Consider the following 17175-nt stretch of genomic DNA (forward strand, 5'->3'; position numbering starts at 1 on the left):
AAAGCTTTTGTCTTTAAATCACTCCCTTATTTTATTTTTAAATAAAGAATCTGTTTTGCAGTTTGACATGTTTCTTGTTTTCAGACTGTTGATTTTCTGTGTGGTTAACTCTAGGCTTCCTACAACTGACAGCTTATTATCTCACCTTATGAAAATTATGCATGACTTCTGGGAGTCATCTATCAAAAGGAGAGAGCACGCAACACTCTGAGAAGCTGGTACCTTCTCTCTAGTTATCCAGGTCGGTGGTTGTTCAGTGAACCTATTAATTGCCTGAAGTGAGTTGCATCTCTACAGGTATGGGACTGTATTGTCTTTCTTTGCTATGTTTAAATGGCGGATGTGTAATGTCCTGGCTTAACTTTATCTCTGGCCTGGTGGTTCCAAATGCAGCTGGCTACATTCTCATTGGACAGTAGGCCCATCACGTGCCTGCAGAAGTAATAGCCATTACTACTGTAGGTGAATGTTCTGTCTTCCCCTTATCTCACACTCTCTGAAAACTGCTGCAGTTCAAGGTTGATGCCTTTCAGTGGAGCACTTACACACTTAGCTCTAAGCACTTAATTCCTATCATTTTGTTGCACAGGGACGGATTTGAGTGCCTACTCATAGTTCATGGTTTGCCAGCACTTCAACGGTTTCTTTTGCAGTGGCCAGATAAGATAAAAGTGAAGAGCCAGCCCTACAGTCCTGTGCCTGGGGGTATGGTTTGCTTTCTGGTAGTGATGGGCAACACCATTCAAACCTTTCATGATACTCCATGTAGAAATTGGTGGGGCCCTATGCCCTGCTCACTGAGGATTAAGGAAAGGTGCTCTCCAGAAACCTAGGTCTGACCTTGTTAAGGTCCAGTTATTAAAATTATTGAGGAATTCCTCAGCCCAAATTAAGGTGCAAATGAGACCATATGACAGTGACAATAGTATGGATTCTATATAATAGCAAATATGAGGGAAAGAAAAGCAGAGAGAAAGAAATAGGGAAAGAGTCTTGGGGAGTGGGGGGGGAGAGAGTGAGGTGGAGACAGACTAGGTAGAAAGTATTACCACTCTGTGGATCCCAATGGCATTCCATTGATGCTCTTCTTCTGGTCTTCCTGATGGTGAAGGTCCCCCAAAAAGCATAGAATTTGTGGGTTGATATATGCTCAGGCCAGGTGGCAATGTCCAGGTCTGTCATCCCTGGGGGGGTGGGGGGGCAGTCTCTTGCAACAGACTCTGGATCTGTTGTATCAGGTGCAGTCCTGTGGTGCAAAGCCTCTGGGGGGGCACTTGGGGGGGGTCTTTGATGGATTATGGCCCCCCCTCAGCTACCTCTCACGTGAAAGTCCTGTGGATGTGGCCTGTGGGGTTGGGGGTTTCACAGCTGGGCCAGTTTGTGTAAGGGAGGATGGCACTGTCTCTGACCAGAGGTTACACCCGAAACCTCTTCCCCCGCCTGGTTTCAGGGAATCTGTGCAAACCTGGCTTCTTCAGGCTGTGGTCTCCCCACCCCAGACTCAACCAGAGGTGGTGACTCTCAGCATGGCTGCTGGGTTTGGTTCCCTTGTGGATGCATTCCTTTGGCCCCAGCTTTGTTTGTTTTTTTCCTAGGCCTGAGTGATTGAAGAATGGGTTTTCATTTATCTAATCTCCAGTCCAAAGTTCCAATCAGGCATCCTTTAGGGAGGGATGGTCTTCTTTATGCAGTTTAAAACTTTATATCAATGTTTGAGGCATGAACCATTCCAGTCTCTGACGTACCTACAGAGAAATAGGAGAGGGAAAGATTCCCCTACTTTCTCTGGTTGTAGCTACTGGTAGCACCATGCTCTGCTAGCACAGGTCACCCCAGCAGCACAGTAGGGGTGAAGCCTTTATGCTGTGGCCATAATGGGTCAATCTGCCAGCACATCCTTTCCAAATCCTATACCACCATCCCCAGTCACCCACACCCACTCTTATCTGCTGTGTCTCCTCCCAGGATCACCTCATCCTTAAGAGTATGTTTAAGGGCATCTCAGAAAGTGAAAGGAGAGGAAAGGCATCATTCATCTTGTCTATGGTCTGACTGAACTAACAAAGTCTAAGCACCTTTTCCACACTGGGATTAGGTCCTAAGAAATAACTGATCACAAGAATAAGAGAAAAATAAATAGACCATATTCATCTGAATGGTAGAAGTAATTTTTGTGGGTGATGCCAAAATGTAATGGGGTGTGTTGGACTGTGGCCAGTGATAGACTCCAGTTTTTCACTCCAGTTACAACAGAGGCGAGTTCAGAAGATGTACCAGTCCTGGGAGGGGAGGGGTTGTAAGGTAGTGCATAATAATCTGTATCAAACTGAGACTTTTCAGAGACTTTTTAGCTGGAATTTGGAAATATCTCTGGAAGCTTTACAATCATTTAATTTTACTGGAATTTGTATGCATTAACATTTTTTTCTATGGCAATGAAGAATGTGTTTGGCTTAGGACTAGTTGCCACTGGCTTCCCAAGAATTATAAAGCCAAGCTAATAAATGTCCTCGATCAGATGGCACACCTCACTCTTGTCCCCCTGTGGCTCTGTTCCAGACAGCTTCCAACCCAAGCAGCTGCTGGGGAAGAGTGAACTGCTATGTCCAATTGGCAGAGCTGTGACCAGCTTTATTTAAAGGCTTTTTAAAAGGCTTGTGATAGAGCATACTCTGCTCTCATTTATACCAGGTGAAAACATAATATGAGTTTTAGGTCAGTTCTTGTCCTTTTGTGCTGCTGCAGCAACAAAAAGGAGTCAGAAAACTGCTCTCACTGATAAAGTCTGGAGAAGTCATCCTGTAAAGGAATAACTTGGCTTGGGCAGCCCTGGCCCCCTGCTCTGCTCCTTGTGCTGACAGCACAGCTGAGTGCCTCTGGGAGTGTGGTCACCCAAAACCTCTGGGCTGCTGGCAGGGCCTAAGTGGCATGGCTCTGCAGAGGATCCCTGTGGCTGCTGTCTTACCAGCTGCTGGCAGTTTTGGACAAGCTGCACTTGTGCCCCTGTGCCACCCTGATTTTAAGTGTGGCCATCTGGGACGGCTGAAACCGAGGTGAAAAACTGGACTACTTTGTTGACATGTGACTTTTAAGTTGTGTAGGTAATGATGGACAAGTTAAGTTGGGGAGGAAGGGCACTAGTCAGACACCTTGGGAATTCCTCTTTCTGAACATGGGTGGTATCTTTTGTGGCACTGCTTTGCCATTTTGTGCAAATTCCCAGCTTTTTAGAGATCCAGTCGACTATCAGACAAAAGAACCCCCACATTGTATGCCAGTCTGGATACATACTTGATGTGAATGAATACAAAGACCTATTCATCACTCCTAATGCTCACATAACTGACAGATTAAATCACTCTCTGGCTGTGAAGATGACAGTGGCCCAATAGCTAATGCTGTCTAACAGCCTCCATTAGAAGACCTTGTTTTTGATTGTTTATAATTTTGCCAGACTTCAGCTGCTTGAGCTGGATTTTCCCATGCTGTATGTCACCAGAAACTGAAGGTTTGTGTGTGGAAGGGCCTAAATGAATAGTCATGGCGTTGCCAAGCTCATGTATCACTGAAAAGTCACTTGAACACAAATTTTTAGGGAGTAACTGTACATTTCTCCTCTCTTGAGGGAGAAGGAAAAACATCTGGAGTTATATGCTCCCCAGTGGTTTGCGTTCAGGCTGAAGTTGGAGTTGCTGCTAAACAGCCTGAATGCAAGAAGTTCCATGTCAAAGGCTCTCAACTTGCTAGATATCATTGACACTTTTAACCTTTTGCAATGTCTTTTGAGGCTGTACTTTGTCCACTGACATACTTAGTTCCATATTGCACCCCATGTTTTTGACAGTTGTTTTAAACAGGCTGAGATTATGCTACCAGGGAGCACATCTAATGGCTTAAATTTGAGCACATCTTCGGTTTGTGTATGTGTATGGCTTTATAGTTCTGCTCTGCTCATCCTTTTCCTTCTTTACTGCTGTCCAGTGGTCATTTTTCTGACCAGCAATCCCTGCCATATAGGATTAGGACATGGAGATTTTCAAATCTCCATGCTGCTCTAAGTACCAGGCTGAAGTTGCCAGTTCCTAGAGATGAATTAGCTTGGTGGCTTTTAGAATAACTTTTATTTGACCCACTGAATCAATGTTGGTACTTTTTCCTCTGCATTTCCAAACAGTACTGCAGAGGTCAACAGGAAGAGCTTTCAGGCTGAATAGTTCCTAGGTGAAATGGTTGTGTTGGGAGGACATTTGGTGACCAGAAAGAAGTGGTATGGGTGTGGGTCAGGGGTGGGATGGGGTTAGAGGACGTAAAGTATCTTTGAGGATGATGTGTGTTTCTGTGAGTAGTATCTGCCCACGATAGCTCAATGACACATTGGGTGGAAATGTGCTCTCTGGCCAGCAGCCTGTATAACCCTTTCCATTCCCTACAGAGACTTTTATTAAGTGAGCTTTACAAGACCTAGAAAGGACCTCTACCTGCCACAGAAATCTGAAAAGGGCAATGTAAGGTCCCCAAGGGGAGTTTTTCCTTAACCATTATGCAAACCAGAAAATGTCTAGATCTCAGTAAGAACAGTGTGCATTATGTTTTCCCAAACTGGGCATCAATGTGAATTGTAGGACCTATTGCCTAGGAACTATCTAGAAGGAGATTTTACAACTACACAGAATACTTTCATTTAACTACCTGCACTACTGGACCATCATATGACTTAGAGCTTTGACAGACCTGAACTCCCACTAAATTAGGTAGCTTGGGTCCAGTTAGTAGGAAGTAGGTCCTTGGGTCCATTATCCCAGGAAGACTGTTCAGGATGGCCTGCCAACAACAGCTGGCCATTGACTGAGCTCTGCTTTCAGAGTGCATTTTGCAGCATGCTGTACTCTGTAATGGCAGTGCCATGGTGCTGCAGTACTTGGCTGGCTAATTTAATGCTAGTTTGGTGTGTCAATGCCATGCTGCAGTTTTAATGAAGTCTGTGGTAGAGGCACACCTGAAGTCAGAAATTACATTCTGCTCTGCCATCATAGTGTAATACACTGCACAGATCCTCAAGCCAAGATTTTAGAAAATTAATCTGGGTCCTATAAACATTTTAATGGGAGGAAGCAAAAATACTTGCATGACCTGACAGGTTTTTTGTCTCCTAGGTAGGACTTCATATGGAGGAAGTGGTCTTTTCCCTTAGTGACAATAAAAGCACACTATATTTTTGCTGCAATGGAAAGATCATGTACTATATAGATCCCATGGAACAGTATTCAGCAAACTGCAGATGTCTTTAAGTTTCCATTATAAACTTGATTTTATTCCTATTCCTCCCTTTGCCAAAATTAGCCCTATCCACCTACAACTTCACAGGCATAATCTTATTCTAGGACAGATTTTTTGGAAGAGTTGAAGGAAACTGGTCAAGGTGTTTAAGAGAGATGATGGCTAAAAAAATGAGTTCATCTGCTTGGAGAGTTTCCTAAAGACTTCTTGGCTTGTCACATCCTGAAAATTCATTTGCCTAGAGATTCAAAAAATATTTCACATCTGTTGGTCTTGGCTAAAAGTGGTGCCCGTGAATAGTTTTAGGCTGTCTGGTGACAGAATTATTTGGTTACTGAAAGTGGTCCCTGCCTCGGTTTGTGTATATATATGTGTTATGTGCCCTTTGCAGAGCTTCACTCAACTAGTCAGTACCAATGTGCTTATAAATTTATGGTGGCAGTGCAAGGTTTCTAAACAACTCTGCTTGCGTCCTGAACAGACATATTCCTTATCTGAGACTGGTCCTGTCTGCAGGTACTGCTGTCTAAAATCCTCACCTATATGTTTCCTGATTCCCACTGCAAACCATGCTGAAATCGACAGCATGGCTTTACAGTCCCTTCTGCACACTCCCTTTTTTCAAAGGCAACAGAATTCAAAGTTGTCTACTCATCTCAGTGCTTTTTACTGGGTCAAAAAATTCATACCTGCCATGATTTGTGCCAATATGGCTGCGAGCCACACATGATGAGACTTAAGCCAATACTATTTTTCAGCATATGTGTTTTGTGGCTTATTTGTGGTTTTATGACAAAGTAAGTTCTGAGGTATAATATTCTATTCTTAAAGAGGATTTATTGCAAAATATGTACTTAGAACTTTCTCATAATTGGGAAATTTTTAAATATGGTTCTTGAAGTATGACCAAAACCAGAGGCAAACATTCATTAGACAATTTTCAGCATCTCTCACTTTAAGAAGAATGTGACATCTGCAAATAGTACAGTTCTGCTATACCACTGCACTAAAGTGGTCTCCTTGGATGATTCCCTTAGCTTGCCTTGAAAGTTATAGCAGAACAATGTGAACAGTAAAGTCTGCCCAGCACGTACCATAGACAATGGAACATGTGCTGTGAGACCTTGGGTTTGGTTAATAATGTTCCCAGACTTTGACATTTAAGCCTTGATCTTTCTGAGCTTTGGTTTCACTGTTGTTGAAGCCAAGTCCCCGACCTACAAATTGCTGGAGCCCTGTGTGTATTTGGCAGAAGTATGACCATTCTTTCTCTATTTATTATTCCATCAGCATCTGTTATTGACCACTATTTGAAGCGCTTGGGCTAGATGGACCTTGGTTTTGACTCAGTATGGATGTTCTTACACTATATTCTCAGTGTCAACAAAAATAGTTCACTATTTATTGGAAATAAGTCTAGGAATTTACTTTGTCATTTTAAAGACTTAACAGTCTTTACTGTGTTGTTTTGGTTTTTTTTTTTTTTTGTTTTTTCTCTGTGCTCTGGAGCTAGGATTTGAATCCTAAATGAAGCATTATCTTGGAGTCAAAGTGTTCACTTCTGGCTCTTCACATTTCGAATGTGCTCAGTAGAAACTGGGAATGGTTTTGCATCCATATGCTGGTGACAGTGATCATACCCTGACAAGACTGAGCAGGAGGCTGCTGGCTGCAGACTGCTCTGCCATGCAGCACAGGAACTGAGTGCAGGAGGATTGTCTCACTGGCCATTGTCTTCTGGGACTGAAGAATGGCCTGACTGGAAGGCAGAAGTGATGTGTAAATTTTCAGGAGAAACTTTTCAAGAAGGAAGCGGGTTATGATGGTAAGAAGAGATGCAAAACTGATATCTAGATGGATTAGTTGAAAACTGGAGTATGGCTGGCTCCATGATGGTCTGCAGAGATGATAAAGAGAAGAAGAAGGCCTTACAGCAGGGAGAGAATAGGACAGTCTGTGATCTTGGGGAAGATTTCTCTGAGACCTGGAGCTGAGCACAGGCTCCCTGTGTTCAGGTCCTGTATTTGGCTCTCAGCTGTGGATCCCATCATAAGGGACTTCTCCTCAAGAATCAAGTCCGCACAGATACCGACAGTCATTGACTCACTCAGAGGTATGTTTCACTGCAAGGAATCTGGAGAAATTAACTCCACCTTTCTATCCCAAGACCAAGTTGCAATCACATCACCCCAAGCTGCAGTAGCTTATTGTTGATACTGAAGTTTTGTCCAATCTAAATCTCCCAAGCTGTTTGGTTTATGCTTCTTAATGTTTTATTCTCTCTGATCTTTCCACCAGGAACATACTAGTTCCTTATTCTTTGCAACAGCGTTTTAGTTGAAGAATATTAACCTTCTGTCTCAGTTGTTACTTCTCCAGAGAAAAAAAGCCACATTTCTTGCAGTCTTCCCTCTTTTAGTTGAAGAATATTAACCTTCTGTCTCTGGAGAAGTAACAACTGAGAAAAAAAGCCACATTTCTTGCAGTCTTCCCTCATGTTTTCTGGACCCCTGTCAATTTTTGATCTCCCCTGCCAACTGTTTCATCTCCTGCTTGAAATACAGTGCACTAAACAGGTTGTGGTCTTCCAGGTGAATCTTTACCTATGGGAATCAGCCCACATGGATTCTTTCAGTAGTCTTTAAGACCCTTTAAACATCCTGATGTGAGGGCTTTGCCATTCACGCTCAGCTTGTTCCAACATAGTCCCTGGTCTTTTCTCTTGTGAACGGGTACCTAGACAGTTTTGCAAGTACAGATGAGTATTTCTGTGTAAGCATTTTGCACTATTGTATTCCATTCATTTTAGATGATCTCTCTAAGTCTTATCAAGAACATTTTAGATTCTGATTTTTTTAGTATCTGTAACATCTGCAGCCCTTCCTTGTTCCATCTGCAAGATTCATACTCATACTTCATATTCAATCTTTTGTGCCTTCATTGAAAACATAAAATAAAACCTTATACAGGACCAAGGCCCACAGAATTCCTTACAAAACATACATATTTTGATATGTTAAGATGGAGTTACCCTGTGGATACAATTGTCCAACTAGACTTGACATCCTGCCCCTTCCCACAGCAGTTTCATTTAGAACACAGTTCACTAGCCTGTCGATGAAGATATTGTAGGAAATACCACTAAAGGCCTTGCAAAAAATTGAACAATGTGACATCTCCAGCTAGTACTTCAACCTCCCTTTAAGACTCCTAAAATGAAGTTGCTCAGGGGACCGGAAGACATCTAATGTGAGATGTTATTCTCTAAGCAAGTTTTGCGCATTTTAGGCTGAAATTTTGCCCCCTAAATAATTGCACTGTCTTGTTGCTGTTGATCTTTTTAGTAAGACTGATGAAAAAAGGAGAAAAAAGAGGCATAAAACTCTTCCACTTTCTTAACATCCTCTGCACATCCCCATCACAGAGTACTGGTTCAAACTTCCCTTTATTTTTGTCTTCTTACCTGTAAAATTTATTTTACTTTTGGTAAGTTTTGCTAGTTGTATCTAATCCATTTTATCTTAATAACTGTTTACACCCCATCTATACCCTCCCATGAATGAAGTATTGTGCTGGGTTCTCAACCAGCTGTACTAGTTTCTACTTTATAGATACCACTTCTACAAGTGAGGTCAATTAAAAGGTTGGGAATTAGTTGACTTCTGCTCAATTTCCTTACTTGCCTCTAAAATGCCATAGGTTGCACTTGGTTTCTTATTAGCATTTCTTCAATGAACTGACAGCTGTCCATAATCTGTTTTTCCCTTAGATTTGCCTCTTATTAGATCTTCCCTACCCATTCTCTGAGTTTACTGACATCTGCCTTCTTGAAATCCAATGCTGTCGGTCACTTGGATCGAGTGGCAGAAGATGACACTATGGCACTGCAGAGCTGAGTTCTTGTAAAATGTCCTATCTGGCAGCAAACTTTGAGTTGCATGTTACACTGCCCTCTACCTACGTGCAAAGCTGCAGTGCAGCTGAGGAAGGTTGTGACAATTACAGTGTATATTAGGCCATAAGAGTTAGGCTGCTCTTCAGAATTTATCATAGAGAATGGGAAGAAAAATACAACTTCAGAGAAAATTCCTGTAAGGTATAACTGCCCTTGTAATGAATCTCAGTCAATGTGGACAGAGGATCTCTGCTAATGAAGCATTTAGAACACAAATTCTTTGTGAAAATAAATACTCCAGACTAAGGTATGAGAGGATCCTTGCCCTACTTTGTTTAATAAAAGCTTAAGACCATTATGCAGCTATAATGCATAAGGTGCAAAGGACAGACAGTGAGACTGTAATGGGGGAGAGGAAGAAAAAAGCAATAAACTTCACCTTAGGCAAAAAGGGCTGATCAGACCATACTGGACCTATGCCTTGTAAGAACAGTGACAGAAGCTCTTATATCTTACTGCAAAAGCAGTAAGTCTTCGGGTCCAACTAAAACCCTCCAATATTCTTTAATGTTGGTTGAGACCACTGTAGATATATCATGGCCCCTCTCACAGGTCTGAGATGGTCGCGAAGTCAGACCAAGCCTGATGCTTATATTAGAAATTATATTTCCTTTTACACAATTACTTTTACTGACAAAATTACAATGAGAGTTCCTTTACTATCACTTCAAGTCAATTTGGGTTTCCTAAAGAATGAAAATTAATTACCAGTAACCAGTCTCATCTGTAGTCAATTTTTATGACAGCTATAAACAAATAAAAATGTAGGCATCATACTGTCAATGTGGTGTTGGAAGATAGAGGAGCAAGCCGTGACTGTAGCTGGAGTACTGGTGATGGTTTAGGGAAATCCAGGTTGTTGAATCACTATTCCATACTGCAGGGAACTGATGTGCAGTGTCCATACGCTATCTAGTGGCTCTGTCGATTATGACATTATCCCTGAATGCTTTCACCTGTGAATTGTGGGATTAAAAAATACTTCAGACAAAATTGGCATTTGTAAGTCCGTAACCATTTCCTAATGAATCTAAGACATTTTGAGGTCATAAGTGATTAATGAAAAAACCCAGAAAGACAGTAAAGTCTGTGTGAATGTGCAGGCAAAACTCTTGATGGGGACTTCCAAGCAGTCAGTCCTGTCATTAACAGAAGTCTGACAGATCTTTCTCTTTTCTATACAGACTATGTTCTATATTTATTACTAAAAAACGGAGTGCTTCAAGAACAAGTTTTAAGTATCTTCTTTAGTTGCTAGATTCTGCAATATTTTGTGAGGTAAAAGCAGATAATCTAAATATTTTAAACTGAGTGCACAGTAGACAGTTATGCAAGGCTAGATGTGTTCTCACCCGATGGGGAAAGCTGATCTTCATCCCTTGAGATCATGGACTAGGAAGACATGAAGATCACATACAACAGCATTCTCCTTGTCTTCTGTTTCTGCCAGGGATGTGATTGATCTTCACTAAAACAGTGAAGATCAGCTTTGTTATTTATCTGTGAAATGGGAGACTGTACTGTTCTATGGAAGCTAAAACTGCTTTACAGATGATAAGTACTACTGTTGTAAAGACCCTATTTTCTATATATGAAACAAAAAATATTGTATTTATATATGGCCTGTACCAGTGCATTTAGGGGTATCATCTGAGCTACAACTAGCACATGAATTAGTTCTATTTGAAAAAAAAGAAGTCTGATTCACCATCACTCTCAGCAATTTTGCACTTTCCTACTTAATAACTGAGAAAGCTCCCCAGACAGCTCTTAAAACACTTATCTTTAATTGTACTTAATGACGTATGTGTATTTGTTTTAGGAGGATGAGTAAAGACGATGCAGGTTTCAGCTTGGATAACTCTTCTTGAACTGTTCTTTCTAGGAAAGCAGAAACTTTATTTTGTTCTTCATGCATATCAAAGGTGCCAATTTTGTTTTCCCTTTTCAGTAAACAACTTATCTATTTATACTTCTGAACCCTTAAAACAAGTTTAAAATAGCTGGCAAATAATGTTCACATTACCAGCATTTATCATGATTTGCAATATGAAGCTTCCATAGTGCATGTCTTTTGCCACATACAATAGCAGTTAATAAATATGCATATAAATACAACAGATGTATATAAATGGACTTACAGGAGGTTGCACATGACGAGAAAACCATGCATAAGAGTCAGTTCCTTGGCGATGCCCTTTCATCTCAAATAAACCTAAAACTCAGAGCCTTAAGTATTGTGCTAATTTTGGCTGGCAAAGAGTTCATTTTCTTCATGGTGGCTAGTATGGTGCTGTGTTTTGGATTTGTGCTGAAAATAGAGTTGGTAACACAGGGATTTTTCGTTATTGCTGAGCAGAGCTTACACAGAGGCCAGGTTTTTTCTACCCTCTCATCCCACCACACCAGTGAGAGGTGCCACAAGGAGCTGAGAGAGGACAGAACCGGGATAGCTGACACCAAGTGACCAAAGGGATATTCCTGAGCGTATAAAGCTAAGGGGGATGAAGGAAGAGAGGGGGTATATTCGGAGTGATGGCATTTGTCGTCCCAAGCCGTTGTTACGTGTTATGGAGCCTTGCTCTCCTGACACTCACCTGCCCATGGCAACGGGTGAAGGAATTCCCTATTTTGCTTTGTTTGCACTCAGGGCTTTTGCTTTAGCTATTAAACTGTCTTCATTTCAACCCCCAAGTTTTCTCACTTTTACCCTTCTGATTCTCTCCGCCATCTGACCAGGGGGAGCGAGCAGCTCTGTGGTCCCTTGCTGCCAGCTGGGGTTAAACCACAAGAGCAATAAGCATATAAGACTTGACAGGGCTACAGGCAACCTGCTTTAAGTGCTCAAAGCTGAGCAGCTTAACCTCTTCTGCCCTCTTAGCTACTAGCATATCCTACACTTTTTTCTGATTCAACATTCACTCCAGATCATTCAGCCTCAGAAAAGATTAAAAAAAAAAAAAGTAGGTTTAACTAAAAGAATTTTCTTATAAGATGACTGTGAGTAAGAGAGATGGGCTTAAAAACACATCAGCAAATGAGGTACATTTCTTACTAGGACTTCCAGCCTTGTGTATCCTATCAGCATGCACAAACCCCAACTTAATTTTATTGCTTGTACAACCAGCACAAACCTGGCCACAAAGATTTCAAAATAAATAATTAGTACAAGGAAAAAAAATCCAACACTCAGGCTTCATTGCACAAACATTTAAACAGAGGAAATAATATCTTTTACAAATGTGTTTCTCTTGTATAAGAATAATTTTGTATAGAAAATAGCTCTTTATACATTTACAGAAATAGGCTAACATTTAGATTCTTTATTAATGAATAATCATTGAATGCAATTTAAGATTTCAGTTATGTTTCAGTCACCAAACATCAATAACACAGCAATACATCACTGCTCTAATACCCTTAAACGGCTTGATTTATCAAATATTGAGTCAAGAGAGTGAAAACATTCCTAGAGCCATGATGATTTGCAAACACTCAAGTAGCTTGAAACTGTTAAGTTATGAAATACTTTGTGAAAGTAATACCATAATTTAAGTGTCAAGGAATATGAACTTAAACCTTAACAAGGCAGCATTACTTGCTCACTGCTGCTGGCTAATACTGTAAAACCCAAATTGAACAAAAGCTTTAATATTAAACTGGTTTACTGTTAATGTAACCTTCAAAACACTCCTGAAGGATGGGATGCCATCCAGGTCCTGGACAAGCTCTAGAGGTGGGCCCATGAGAATCTCATGAGGTTTAACAAAATCAAGTGCAAGGTGCTGCACCTGCGTGGAGCAACCCAGGTATCAACACGGGCGGGGGGATGAACAGATCAGAGCAGCCCTGCTGAGAAGGACTTGGGGGTGCTGGTGGGTGAGAGGCTGGACAAGACCCAGCCCTGAGCACTCACCGCCCAACAAGACAAAAGTGTCCTGGGCTGCATCCAAAGCAGTGTGGGCAGCAGGGCCAGGGAGGGGATTCTGTCCCTCTGCTCTGCTCTGCTGAGACCCCACCTGGAACACTGCATCCAGCTCTGGGGTCCCAGCATAGGAGAGACAGGGACCTGTTAGAGTCCAGAGGAGGCCACCAAGATGATCAGAGGCGTGGAGCACCTCTCCTACAAGGAAAGGCTGAGAGAAGTGGGATTGTTCAGCCTGGAAAAGAGAAGTTTTGGGGTGACCTAATTGCAGCCTTCCAGTACCTGAAGGGAGCCTACAAGAAAGATGGAGAGGGACTCTTTACAAGAGTATGTAGTGATAGAGGCTAGGTTTAGATGAGATGTTAGGAAGAAATTCTTTACTGGGTGGGTGGACAGGCACTGGAACAGGTTGCCCAGAGAAGCTGTAGATGACCTAGCCCTGGACAAGGAGCACCTGAACAACCTGGTCCAGTGGAAAGTATCCCTGACTATGGCAGGGGTCTTGGAACTGAATGATCTGTAAGGTCTCTTCCAACCAAGGCCATTCTATGATTCAAAATGAGATAGCAGAAGCTACTCTAGCAAATGCTATACAGCATTAACACAACATATAAATGTAATAAAAATACTTTCATTTTCTTAAGAAAACATGGAAGGTAGATGAAAAAGAAATCAGTAAATTAAGATATAAAAAGTAAATTTGTAGAGGACAAAAAATTGAAAAACATGTATATATATTTATATGTAAGGGTATGCTAGGAAGTACATATATTTAACAATACTCAATTTATTCAAAGACTGTTTAAGTCCATATGGTGTCATGTGGAACTGAAATGTAACCCACATTCAAATGCTTTCCCCCTACAACTGCTGTTTCAAGCTCCTGCACTTATCTGCAGATTTCCCTGTAAATTAGAGAGAAGGTGAAGACATTTATCCTTGGAATACAACTATATGCAGTAATCATTTCTTGCTTTCTAGGTATAATTTTAAATAGAAGATGTAAGCAAATAAGAACTATAAAACCTAATGATTGAAACCCAGAAATTTAGATGCTAATGATTCTATTTAGTATTCATACGGAGCTACTTATGAGTTTGTCAGCTGTACCCTGTGTGAGTACTGTTGACACTCCCATGTGCATCATTCAAATGTGTAGTTACATTTAGTCAAACATGGCTCTCACTCCAAGTTAGCCAGCCTCTTAACACATAGAACTTTCAAATAAATTCAGCTGGAACTGGTACACCTCTCCTTCTCACAGCACAGAGGTTGACATGAGACAGTAATGAATCACATTATACTGGTTCACATTTTCACGTGGTTAGAAGGAGAAACAAACCCTTATTCCAGTGATTTTGCGAATTCTGCATAGTCAATGTATCCATCGTTGTTCTTGTCATCATCTCGTAAGACATCATCTATTAGACTAATCAGCTCTTCTTCCTTCATTGCTTGGGTATGCTCACCACCTTCCTACAGAAACAAAACCCCATTGAACAGTTCAGCAGTCTCTCCCATCTAGTGTCACATATGACAGATTACTGACATCTAATTTTTAAGGTGTTCATGTTTGGTGCCTAATTTAGCACTAAGGTTTATGTAATCATTTGTAACAATATAAGCAAATTTCATCAGATGGAAGCTTTGAAGTCAAAGTTCTCTGGACTTCAGAACAAGCATTCTGCAGTCAATACTCTTGGCCAGAAGTTCCAAAAGCTGAATAGGACAATGTATAATGATGGACAATCATCTAATAGATGTATGCTTAATTAGGATCTTGATGTAGCACAGCCACTGTAGTTTCTATACAGTACAGAAACATCTTACAGTAAAAGAGAAGTGAAAAAATTCAGCACTGTAGCTCAAAGTCAGTAAAATTCTTAGTAACACCCCTTATAGGAACACAGAGAGGTGCCTTTGCACAAGAAACAACCAGTCATCACTCTGTTCTCCTCTCAGTAATTTTTGCCACATGTTATTAGCAGGAAGTTCTGCTATTCTGAGTTTTAACTTTCAGAACATTAATATGAGATAGTGTGTTTCTAGTGTGTTCCTAATGACTGGAAAGAGAATTTGAGTTTAGGAAGAGGCAAACCATAACGGGTTCTTCTAATACAAATTTTGTGCAAGAGGTTTTTCATAGTTTGTGTATGCACAGCAGTAACAGTCTGAAGTCGAAAACAGTGTCGTATCACAGGATATGTCTACCCTCATGCCCCATTTTGGATGATTTCCCTTTCTCTCCATCCCTACCTACCAAAGTAAGCCTTCTGTAAAATAATTTTGACTCTGGAGCCCTTCCTCATTCTAGACTTTAAACTAAAATGGAAACTTCCTAAAAACTGCAATGTGACATGAAAAGCTGCGATAATGTACTTTTACAAATTCAACCAGAACTATCAGGAGAAGAAGTCTCATTTTCAGGCAAAACTGTAACTGCACTGAAGATGTGTTGCAACTGTTCTGCTGCTTTTAGAGTCAGAACTGTTTCCAAACACATATCCCCTTACAAAACTACACCTACCTCTTTGTGGACATGTGAGATAGCAGTAGCAAGCTCTAACCCATCTAGCAAATTATTGCCATCATAATCATGCATTTTGAAGTAATGGAGCTGCAACTCTTGTGGAGACATCTCAGATTCTGGTTTCTCGATAACACCTTCCAAGTGTTCCATGATGTGTCTATGAAAAACAAAACCCACAACATTTCCATCAGTTAATATTTAATGTTCTGTTTACAGCAAATTTAGTCTTTGATCAAATATTGTACATCTAAAAGTACCCTGGACAACTAAAAACTACAGTTTGATACTAAGATAAAGGGGGCACAAAGGTTGCTTGTTACAGGGGCTGTAGAGGCCTCTAATACCTTAGACAGCTATTTCTATTTCTTCTGGCCTACTTAGCAGGCTATCAAAACAACTGAAGCAGAGCCCAAAATCTCTTTTTGGCTGTCTTCCAAAGCACAGGAACTGCAGGAACATCTTTCCCAGTCAACCATGAAGTGTTCCAGGGAGTTTTATTTTCTGCTAGAACTGTTCTGCATCTATGAAGAAGCAAATGAGAAAATGAACTCTACCTGTTAGGAATATGATTTTGTCTAAAGTATGCTGATATGGGTAAGCAAGATTTCTGTAAAAAATTTTTTATAGCATAAGTAGGGCTGAAGGCTCCAGAGAGACCTTTCCAGGTCTTATATCTCTACAAATTTATCAAGCAAGCATGTATCATATCTGGCTTTAGCTAGTTATACAACATTCTGAGAAAACAGGGTGCCCTAGGCTTAAGTCCAACTCGCATAACACTTTAGAGATAAGAAATCATTAAGAAGTAAGGTTTACGCTTTTAGAACATGGAACACATACTCTTTATCTTGTACCAAATTCTTATCAAGGCGAATATTTGGATGTTGACTCTCTCCTACGTGTTCCTCAGCTAGGGCAGAGATGAAGAACGCAGCCAGAAAGCAGAATAGCAAACGTGTTCTAAACATCCTTTGGGCCATTGTGATCTACAAAAAGGAAAACATCCCCCCCCAAAAACAACATATGAAAAATGCAATTTACTTTTGGCAGATTTAGAGATTGCTTAGAAACAACCTCATTAAGTCTCAGAATAGAAGAACCTGCTGCACTGAAAACTTTGCAAGCAGAGAGCCAGAGAGCTCCAACTGAGTTTTTATGAGGGTCCCTATTTTACGGGATTATGCAGTAATTTTCAGATCATGTCTTTTTTTTTTTTTTCCTCATAGGAGATGCGCACACCTTAGCCATGCTTGGGTTTTCATATACCTTCCAGACAACCAAGCTACCATGCCTGCCTCAGGCAGACCTGCCCACAGCTATGGGAGCAAAGGTCGCTTACGGTATCGAAGCGGCTCCATCTAATTAGTAGCTCTATTACGAGTGAATTCCCTAAGGGGCAGACGCCTTGGAAGACGCCATGCAGCCATGCATGTGCGCACTTCACGGGCAGGTGACAGCACACAGAGCTTCAGAGGGGCCGAGCGCGCT

At 41.1% G+C, this 17175-nt stretch overlaps 1 protein-coding gene across 1 annotated transcript; it reads right to left on the minus strand.

Annotated features, from left to right (window-relative positions):
• Window positions 1-12308: 12308 nt before the first annotated feature.
• Window positions 12309-16696, minus strand: MCFD2 (multiple coagulation factor deficiency 2). The gene is made up of 3 exons (XM_008641718.2): window positions 16528-16696; window positions 15685-15844; window positions 12309-14633 (listed from the first exon to the last, which is right to left on the minus strand). The coding sequence occupies exons 1-3, from the start codon at window positions 16665-16667 to the stop codon at window positions 14502-14504; spliced, it is 432 nt and encodes a 143-aa protein (XP_008639940.1). The 5' UTR covers window positions 16668-16696; the 3' UTR covers window positions 12309-14501.
• Window positions 16697-17175: the final 479 nt, after the last annotated feature.

Source organism: Corvus brachyrhynchos, unplaced genomic scaffold (genome assembly GCF_000691975.1).
Source record: "Corvus brachyrhynchos isolate BGI_N302 unplaced genomic scaffold, ASM69197v1 scaffold258, whole genome shotgun sequence".
Lineage (NCBI taxonomy): Eukaryota > Metazoa > Chordata > Aves > Passeriformes > Corvidae > Corvus > Corvus brachyrhynchos.

Excerpts from the sequence above, each read along its gene's own strand:
- MCFD2 (XM_008641718.2), bottom strand. The coding sequence starts at position 16,667 with ATGGCCCAAAGGATGTTTAGAACACGTTTGCTATTCTGCTTTCTGGCT. Across the intron at positions 15,845-16,527 it reads AATTTGGTACAAGATAAAGA|ACACATCATGGAACACTTGG; the intron begins GTATGTGTTCCA and ends TGTTTTTCATAG. Across the intron at positions 14,634-15,684 it reads TCTCACATGTCCACAAAGAG|GAAGGTGGTGAGCATACCCA; the intron begins GTAGGTGTAGTT and ends TTGTTTCTGTAG.